This window comes from Camelina sativa, chromosome 14, assembly GCF_030686135.1.
Source record: "Camelina sativa cultivar CO46 ecotype springtype chromosome 14, ASM3068613v1".
Lineage (NCBI taxonomy): Eukaryota > Viridiplantae > Streptophyta > Magnoliopsida > Brassicales > Brassicaceae > Camelina > Camelina sativa.
The window spans coordinates 33,081,413-33,091,598 of NC_141893.1; the positions used below are offsets into that span (position 1 = coordinate 33,081,413).

Sequence of the window (10,186 nt, forward strand, 5' to 3'; positions counted from 1 at the left end):
TGCAAAAGGTATTAATTTTCAAATGTTTTTTGGTTGTATGTTTATTACATAATAGGTGTGAGTCCAGGTGTATTCTGGGTTGTTACATAATCGCTATTTGAAATAACATAAATTAACATGTTATTATTATTTTATTTTTTTGTGTACATCATAATATTTTACTTATATTGTGTTTATATTTTACATGGATTTTGCTTATTTTTTTTGTTAATTTTTAAAAATGTATGTAAAAAGGTGAATTGTCATATTAGACCATGAGCTTTTGTAATTCGTTAAACCGTCTTAGATTTGTTACCGTTTTAGCAATGAATCTAATTTATTGCATTAATAATGATATCGTGCATTTTAAATGTTTAAGTTTTTGGATTTTTATTATGTTTTTAATATATAAGTAGAACAATATATGAATTTAAATTACAACGTTTTACTGGGTTACGTCGGTGTATGGATGTGATTCATTTGTGAAATTTAGTTTTTATTGGTTTTAATATCATATTAAATATTAAAACCATTGGATAAAAATGTTACAGTTGTGTAACTAATTATTAATTGCATAATTATTATAAAATAATACTAACATAATAAGTTAAATATATTTTTGTAACTAATTTTTCTTCAAAAAAACAATGCCTTCACTTTAAATATGCTTTGTTGTTTGCATAATTATCAAAACCCATAATAAGTATATTATTAATAGGACATGTGTCCATTTCTTAGAGTATAAGAACCTTTTCATTTACCTAAATTTATTCTAAAGCTCAAGGTAAACCAATATTATAATATAATAATTAAAATAAATTATAAAAAGGAAAACAAAATGCTGGAATAATATCATTCATATACATTTTTAATATAAAATTATAAAAGATGAATAATAGTGTATTTGGGTTTGATTTTTTTAAACTGTAATTGAAATTAATGAAAACAAATAATTATAAGATTTAATTTTTTAAAATGACACAAGTCGAAAAAGGATTGCCTATGTGTCAACTTCTTAGAGCCTCTGTTTAGAGAAACTTTATTTTATTATATAAGATTCCTCTCGTTCTTCGTCTCGGACCAAAAATTTTTTTTTATTTCGGACTCCGGACCTTGTATATTATGGGTCTGATTTTCTGGGCTTTTCAGCGACTTTACTAAAAAAAAAAAAAAAAAAAAAAAAAAAAAAAAAAAAAAAACTGAAAGTAATTATTTTCCATGTAGTAATATGTTTTTTCTAAATCACATCTAGCTAGAATCATGGATCATATTCCCCCACCATATCTATTAGTTAATGGTTTTGTTTAAATGATGTAAGATATCTCCCGAATATTATTCATCCTCAAGTTTTTAAAAAAAAAAAAAAAAAAAAGAATAATAATATCGTTTCATTTACTGATCCCAGAAGAGGGGAGTATTCGATTACAAGGGGAGTTTAGAATCACTGAAAAACTTGAGAAGCTATATATAAAAGAGAACTGATCATCGAAAAAGCCTAAGGGGTTTGGAAGTGGGTGAACCAAAGACAGAGGTAGGTGTCCTACAATGGGGAACCCGACGGTTGAGTTGAGGTTGCAGAACGATCAAGCCACAGGAGTCTTCGCCGAAGTGCTAACTGGATTTCCCTTTGGAGCTGAATTTCAGTGCGAGAATTGGAGTTATGTAACCTTGCATTACGTTCCCTCCAAATGTAATAGATGAGTGCTTGAAAGACCATTTTAGAAATTGAATTAAGTCTCCTATTTGTGGTGGGAGACTTAATCCAATTTAAAAGGCCGTTGAAGGTTAAGGAAGGTGGGTACTACAGGTTAGCGAAGAAGGTAGTCCACAGAGTTCTGGAGTAAGGACAATCAAAGAACAGATGATCCCTCGTTTCATTACCCGTTAGGCAGAGAAGGCAGGAGGGAGGAACAGGTAATCCCCATTGAATGAGCCTATCTCTCGTTGTAAGTCTACGAAGAACTGTAAACCACGTCATGAAAGCCATTTTTGGGATTCTTTCCTTAAACCAAACTTGCGTGGACCAAGAAACAGGAGGACCAGGGGGATGAAGGTGATGCCATGTACGCAATGATGAGAAATAACCCTGTGGTTGATCAGGAGTGAGATTCCAGTGGAAAACATCATTTCCAGCATCTGGAGAAGGCGGGACATGATCATGAAGGCAAGCTCGTAGAAGTTGTATCAAGGGATGACGGCCCCTAGGGATAGACCACTCACCATTAGTGACCGCTTCACTCACAGAAGCTTGAATGTGAATACCAGTAACCCGAGGACCTGCATCACCAAGTATGTCTATGATTGGTCCAAGACCAGACCAATTGTCATGCCAAAACAGGGCTATTTGACCAGAGTAGACACTGCAAAAGACAAACGGTCTCGCCAGTGATCTGAGCTTACAGAGTCGCCGCCATATCCAACTACCAGAAGCACGAAAGTCAGCATCCCAAAAGCATTTATCTCTAATAAGATGTTGCTTAACCCAGTAAACCCATAAAGAGCCAGCTTGAGAGTAGAGAAGCCAGATTAATTTGAGGCCAAAGATCTTATTCCAATCCACTAGCCTCTTAAGTCCTAATCCTCCTGCAGATTTGGGAGAGTATATTGTATCCTAGGATACCTTTGCACCTCGAGCAGAGTCAGCAATGCTGTTCCACAAAAACGCACCACAAATTTGCTCAAGTTTCTCCATACATCTGTTAGGTAGTAATAAAATTGAAGCCCAGAAGTTGATTGTATTATTAATGACTGACTGAAGAAGCTGTAATCTGCCAGCGAAAGAGAGATGTTTGTTCATCCAGGAGTTGATGCGACCTTTAATCTTGTCTATAAGGGGCTGGTAATCTGATTATGAAAGCTTATGAGTGATGAGTAGAACTCTCAAGTATCTCATTGGCAGAGATCCGTGAGAGAGGTTGTGCCTTTCAGTTATTTCCCTGAGGATATCCCGGTTATCTCCATCAAGATAAATACATGTTTTATGCAAGTTAATTCCAAGCCTTAATGCTTCCTTCAATTGAGCTATGATGTCGAGGATATGTACCAGAGAGTCCTCACTCCCATCAAAGAAGACAAGGATGTCAACAGCGAAGCTGAGGTGGGTAATGAGTGGATTGACACACATGGGATGTGTCCTATATCGACCTGAGCGAGCTGCCTTGTCAAGTTGCTTTGACAGTATGTCCATGACCAAAGTAAATAGAGGGGCTGAGATGGAGTCGCCTTGGCGTAAACCTTTTTTCCCGGAAAGTACCCAATCAACTCACCATTGAAACCCACAGAGTAAGTAGGGGTTGTGTAGCATGCCTTCAACCAATTAATGTAGACTGGGGGCAGATCGTAAGCCTCGAGGATGTTGGACAGAAATCCCCAGTCCAGGTTATCAAAGGCCTTGGACAAATCAATTTGCAGACATCCCCTTGTCATTGGTCCCTCCTTATTGAAATTCGCCACCAACTCCGAAGCTAAGAGGACATTCTCGCAAAGAGGCCTACCAGGTATGAAGGCAGATTGATTTCGTTGAACAGCCTGAGCCGAGAAAAGCTTGAGATGGTTAGCAAGGATTCTGGAGATAACTTTGTAGATGGTGTTACAACAGGAGATAGGCCTGAAATCAGTGAATTTTTCTGCTACAACAGTTTTAGGGATGAGGGCAAGGATAATAACATTCACTTGCTTAAGCAGTTTACCAGTTCTAAAAAACTCAAGAACAGCTTCTATAACAGTATATCCTACAGTAGCTCACGAGCCAATGAAGAAGTCCACCGTGAATCTGTCTGGACTCGGTGCTTTATTCCTTGGAAGAGAGAAAAGGGTTGAGGTGATCAATTCTGGAGTTGGGATGACTGTAAGGGAAGCAGATAAGTCTCCTGAACATCTAAAAGGATGTAAGTCGCGAATACTCTCAACTGAAAGTGGTAAAACATTTGGGTCTGGAGTTCCAAGCATCCTTTGGTTGTACTCTACTATCATAGTCGATTGTAGACCTTTATCTGATACCCTCGCTCCATCGTCATCTAGGCGAGATCTGATTAGATTCCTTGCTTGGTGATCCTTTACAGCATTGTGAAAGAACCGAGTGTTTGAGTCTCCTTCTGAACACCATAATACCCTCGACTTCTCTTTTAGGAAAGACTCCTCAGCAGCTGACAAGATTAACCATTTACTCTTAGCTAACTTCTCCTCCTACAATAAGCCTTGAGTCGGGGAGGAAAGAAGCTGACTTTGGATAGAATTGAGTGTTTCAAGAGCCTCAACAGATCTTGCTTGAATATTACTGAAGTGAGTACGATTTAGATTCTTGCAGGCCATCTTTACCGCTCTAAGCTTTTGACAAAGCATAAACATATTTGTCCCCTGATCAAAAGATGAATTCCATGCTGATTCCACTAAAGTAGGATACTCTGGGTGAGTAGCAAAGAAAGTGTATTTTGGAAACGCATGTATGAGGGTAGAATTTAATCCTCTTATATTATAAGAAAAAATCTTCATCATCATCAAAAAGTTGGCAAAAGGTTGAAAGCTAGGCTTTCAAGCGTGATGAAGATGAGAACGACCCTGAACAGGGTGTCTTCCTCGACCAGAAAGCTTGAATTTCTTTGTTATTGTCTTCGTGGGTAGAGTCAACATGTTAGGCGGCTTATCAAGCTCCTGGGGTGGTTTTGGTGGATCACTGGTTTGAGTTGGAGGCGATTTAGAGCAATGCTGGACCACCTTCCAATCATTTGGGGAGTCAGTCGATGGTGAGTCAAGATACATGTGTGTTGCAGTAGGAGGCGGAACAGTATTCGTTGGTCGAGGAGAGAGAGATTCCGTCATGGGATGAAGAGAGGTTCCTTCAACCGCTAATGTAATTGAGCCCGTATTAGTCGAGGATTCAGGAATGGGAATGCCAGAAACTAAATGCCCTTTCACTTGCCAAGTGGTTTTCAAGTCCTTAGTTGAGTTAGGTGCCTTCGGTAATACTTTGCTTGAGGGTTCTATTGCAGAGGAGCTGGCATGTGGAGCTGAGTTCTTGTCAATAACTGGAGCTGTAGGACAGCGATGATACATGTGACCATATTCATTGCAGAAGTCGCATTTTGGCGGAAGACGGGGGTATTCAACCCAAATTCTGATCTCGTTTCCATCATCATCTTCTACTAGAACAGATTGAGGTAAAGGTTTCTTTAGTAAAATTTCTACTTTAATTCGAGTGTCCTCAGTTAGTGGGGGGAATTGATGCTTTTCAGTGTGAAGAGGCTCACCTATCCATGATGCTATTGTGCTTAGGCCTGGGAGGGAGTACAACTATGGAGGTACATTCTTGAGTATCACCCAGATCAGTAGGGAGACAAGCTTGAGTGGAGTTAGCGTTGCTGTCGGAGACCAAGGTGTGACCGTGAAAAGGCAGTTTCCTGCTTGCCAACAGCCAAGCTCTAAGACCCATTTTCGAGTTAGCTCCGATGGGGTGTAGATGAGAACCAATCCATTAGGGAGACTCCTGATATTAATTCTACCATTTTTTCCCCAGATTGGGTTTAGATCAACAAATATCTTGCCTGGAGGGGGCGGATTACCATGGAAGTGAGCCACGATGTGGTCTTTCCAAGTGTCTGAGGACTTGAGTATGACAGATGATGGAGCATGAACCCGGGGAGTGCCATCCTCGGTAAATTTAGGGAGAGCCGCTTTGTTGAGGTTGCGGAGACTAGGGTTGAATCGTTCAGCCCAGGGAAGTGTCGTATCGTCTATCACTGGCAGATCTGCAACGATTGGCGGCGGTGACTGAAGATCAGAAGCTCCTCCAGTGGAAGTCGGAAGCTGAGTAGTAACGGGAGGGATTAAAACATCCAATTCCAAGCTGGGCGAGGGGTTGAATGGAGACAAAGATTCCAAATCCATCTTAGAAATGAAGAGGGGGGAGAAAGGAGATAAATTCTCGACGGCGGCGTGAGACCTAACCGTCGGGCGGCAGTGAAAAGTAGATCTAGGTTATTGTATTTTTATTCGCCTTTTTTAGAGAGAGATAGTTTTAGAGAGGAAGATAAAATGGTTATTGATTTTAGTAAACCAATGTTCTCTCTGCAGTTCATCCTCAATTTTGCGTCTACAGAGGAAGATAAAATGGTTATTGATTTTAGTAAACCAATGTTCTTTCTGCAGTTCATCCTCAATTTTGCGTCTACAGAGGTCCTTGTAAGAGACAATGTGGACAGCCCAACTTCTCACCGGCGACAATCAGGTTTATGCCAAAGAAAAGATTATGGCAACCTTTGTTGTGTTTTGCCAAAGATTAATTCTCTGATCAACTATAAACAAAAACACAAATTATATGTAACCTTATTTACTTTTTAATAATTCACTAATTAATATGATATCAAAGAAAATGATTACTGTTTTTGGTTGAAAAGAAAAAAGAACAAAATATGTGTTGTATTGTATCTATGAACTTAATTTGCAAAATTAATTGTATTCCTATTTACCTAAACCTGAAAGTAATTATTTTTCATAACTCACTTGTTACAAGTATGAACCATATAAAGTGGATATATGTTTGTTCTTCACTACTTTGCACGTGCATGCGGAGAAGCTAGAATCAAAGCGAAGTGCGTTACAACTTGCAACAAGTATGTTGATACCAATTTCTTCATAAAATATCATAAATACGCAACGATCGAGCTCTCTTTTTGCTCTCTTATGTTGTGCATGTGTATCAGGAAATAAAACCATAAACACAATCATATTATTAATCAACAGACGAATCGTAATTCATTTTCCTTTTTTCTTGGTATAAACTTGCTTGCACCGTACGTGATAATTCTCCTTTCAACATATGTTTAATTTAAACTAATTTTATAGAAGAGTCTCTATACATATACTTTTCTATCATATGTTAATCTTGGTGGCTATGTTGTTCCTCCGAAGCAGAACCGTTGAGACAGTTTCCAAGATTATTAGCGAAGCTTAGAATCTCGTTATGCGACATTAACGACCTTAGCCCCAAGAAATCCCTCGTCTCTCCTCCACCGTCGTCCACGACCTCGTTCTTGTCGGCGACAAAAGAACCGTTGAAAGCTTCTCCTCCGCCGTGATGTTGATGATTCATCATGTAATACTCTTGAAATCCGTATCCAGGTTCAGGTGGTGAAGTCATCATCGCAGCCATTGTAGTCGTGATCAGGTTATTATAGCTTGACGACCTCTCTTCTTCCTCTGGAGTTTTCGACTTCGTGGAACCCATTTGAGCTGCTTTCTGGAGCAAAGCTGTGGCTGACATAGCCGGCGACGAGCGGTGAAAGTTGGACCTTCCGGTTCCGGTGGGTGCAGAAGAAGCAAGAGGAGGGAACAAATTACCATTGTTGCCATTAGGGTTAGGGTTTGATGACACAAGCCAGGGAGGGATGTTTTGGAAGTGATGATGCTGTGACTCTTCTTGCTTCATAGGACCATGGTGGAGATTATTGTTGCTGATGATGTTTTGGGATGACGAAGAGAAATTGATGTTCTGTTGTACTGTCTGATGAGGATGATGATGATGATGATGATGGTCATGGTGAGAAGGAGAAACTGAAGACTGGATGAGAATAGGGTTTGGTATAGCTCTTGCACTCTCTTTTGCTAATGCATCGCAAAATGCTCTATGAGTTATGAAACTATCCCTCCTGCAATAATTTTATAATTCCACAAATAATCAAAACCAAAAAAAATTACATTTTAAGTTAAATTAATCAAGAAAACAAAGACTTTTTTCGAGGTTTGTAGGTCCATCTAAAGCATGCATTATTTGTGGGGTTGTGTCACGTGTGAATAATAAGATAGATAGATGATAGATCAGTAGAATGCAATAAATGTAGCCGTATAAAGGATTTCGATATTAGGGACTCAAGAAATTAAAATACAACAACTTAGAAAGAAGTACCACAATAATAAATAGTTGTTTAAATGTAGATTCTTTGAGCTACATAAAATAGATTACCATGTTTGTCCTATTCAAATTTAATAAATGAAACTAGTCATAACCCCCCCCCCCCCCCCCCCCCAACAGATGTTACCATATGCTTATGCATGTGTCACTCGTTTTCACATTACACACAAGGAGTATATCTAAAGCTCTTGTAAAATAAACTTAGACTTAAGTATGAATGCACAAGTTTCATTGTAACGCTAGAAAAAAAAACATGTTTAAATCAAGTTGGATGGTGTGGAAGAGTTAATTTACCTAGAAAAGAGAGTACCACAGTCGCATTTGTATTCTTTAGTACCACAAGTCTTAGCATGAGCCTTCCAGTCTGACTGCACAGCATATTTCTTGGAACACTTCTCACATTTCCATTTTTTCTCGCCATGTTTTCTGAAGAAATGCTTCTTGATTCCGGTTAAGTCACCGAGAGCTCTTGACGGATGGCTATGGACACAGCCTGGCTCCGGACAGACGTAGACTTTCTTCCGAACCACATCTTTGTTTGATCTTTGTTTAAGCTTCCATGGTAGATTGTGTCCCCTCTTGTGAAGCTGCAAGTTTTGGTCTCTTTGGAAACCTTTGTTACAGACCTCACATATGAATCTGTTTGTCGCCATTAATGTTTTTGGTGATAGAGCAATCACTTCTGCTTCCGGGTCTGAAATAAGAAGACACCAAACAAAGTACACAAATCAATTAGTTCTCTCTTAACACAGATATATGTATCGAATAATAAAGTTTGGATTTTTATTTTGGTTGTTGCCCATTGTGATAATAGAGATGAGAAAGATGACAAAGTTAAAAGGGTAAAAAAGAATATTCGGACAGTACCCACAATTCTAAACGAGAAAAAAAAAACAATAATTGGCATGAATACGTCCAAATCAAACAAATAAAAAAAAACCAAGAAAATTTTGATTTTTCTTCTTCTTCTTATAATTAAAGTATATCAAAAAAAAAATTTACCTGGATTTCCTGGTTGATTTCTCTTCCGCTTAAGGGATGATTGTGGAACAAAACACTGTTCTTGTTGTTGTTGCTGATTAATGTAAGAGCCACTAGTTTCAGTTCTGTTTCCAGAAGACACACTTGCTTGATCTCCTGAAGCTGATGTTAGATTCGACATGTTCTCTTCCACTTGTTGTTGTTGTTGCTGATGATGAAATATCATATCTCTGTTCATCATCATCCTTAAAACACCAAAAAAATAACCTTTTATTATAAATAAAAGAAATTATAGTAAAAAGAGAAACAACTACAACTTTTTTCAGATCTATGTACAGACAAAGACTAGTGGAGAAAATAAAAGAAAAAACACTTAAGCAGAAACATCCAAGAAATTAAGGAAACCCATGATTCTAAATATAAACAGGAGTAGTAAAATATTAAAAAAAATTATTGGTTTGGTTTCAACGCAAGAGACAAGCTTTGGTTTTATGGGAAGAACAAAAAAAAATAATTACTAATAAGTCTCTGAATCCAAGAGATGTGAAGAGAGAGAGACAGACTCATTTGTTTGAAACCTGAACATAAAAACCAGATTTTTTTTGGTTCTTCAAACATGAACAAGAAGCTTTAAAAGCTTGCTTTTTCTAACAAGAAAAATCCAAAACAAATATTTTTTAAAAAAAACATAGAAAAATCCAACAAGAACATGTATAACGAAGGGAAGAAATAAATTAACATAACAACGCAGAAGGAAGAAAATACCAAAAAAAAAATACCTAAGCTAGAAGGAGAGAGAGAGAGAGAGAGAGAGAGAGAGAGAGAGAGGAGAGATTGTGGACTGGATGAGAGAAACTCTTTATTATCTTTCTCTCTTTGTGTGTTCTTGATGATATTTGAAACTTTTATATTCTCAGAAGCAAAATAATAATAATAAGTGAACCCTACCGCTAATGAACAAAAAAAGCAAAGAAGAAAAATAAAACTCTTCTGGCTTTGGCATTTTCTGTCTTTTTTTTTCTTTTAAATTTGTTATTTATTTATTTGCACTTACTTACACAGAAGCTCACAGAGAGACTCAGAGCAGTCTGTCTTATTGACTGTAAATTTTGTTTTTTTTTTTTAAATATTTATTTTCATTTTCCTGTTTAAACTTTAAAGGGAGGAGGAAGTGGGCCAAAATAAAATAAAAACTTTTGCTCACAGTTGTATGAAAACTGAAAAGCTTGCAGCAAAAAGAGGAGATTGTAAATAATTTTTGAACGTTTCTCGAGATAGTGAGAAGACATATTTTTGTGAATTCGTTTAGTGCATGCACTA

The 10,186-nt window shown here is 37.5% G+C and overlaps 2 protein-coding genes across 3 annotated transcripts; both read right to left on the reverse strand.

Moving 5' to 3' along the window:
* Positions 1 to 1,780: 1,780 nt before the first annotated feature.
* LOC147928954 (uncharacterized) lies at positions 1,781 to 4,290 on the reverse strand. The gene is made up of 5 exons (XM_087486338.1): positions 4,203 to 4,290; positions 3,725 to 4,124; positions 3,102 to 3,673; positions 2,608 to 2,823; positions 1,781 to 2,562 (listed from the first exon to the last, which is right to left on the reverse strand). Exons 1-5 carry the CDS (start codon positions 4,288 to 4,290, stop codon positions 1,781 to 1,783), a joined length of 2,058 nt encoding a protein of 685 aa, XP_087342464.1.
* A 2,302-nt stretch (positions 4,291 to 6,592) lies between these two features.
* LOC104742954 (protein indeterminate-domain 7) lies at positions 6,593 to 9,934 on the reverse strand. Of its 2 annotated transcripts, none has more exons than XM_010464050.3 (4): positions 9,646 to 9,934; positions 8,888 to 9,111; positions 8,180 to 8,579; positions 6,593 to 7,622 (listed from the first exon to the last, which is right to left on the reverse strand). In XM_010464050.3, the coding sequence occupies exons 2-4, from the start codon at positions 9,108 to 9,110 to the stop codon at positions 6,854 to 6,856; spliced, it is 1,392 nt and encodes a 463-aa protein (XP_010462352.1). In that variant the 5' UTR covers position 9,111; positions 9,646 to 9,934; the 3' UTR covers positions 6,593 to 6,853. The 2 variants fall into 2 exon arrangements, with proteins under 2 accessions (XP_010462352.1, XP_010462353.1); XM_010464051.3 differs by lacking the exon at positions 9,646 to 9,934 and adding an exon at positions 9,385 to 9,461.
* Between the last annotated feature and the right edge of the window lie 252 nt (positions 9,935 to 10,186).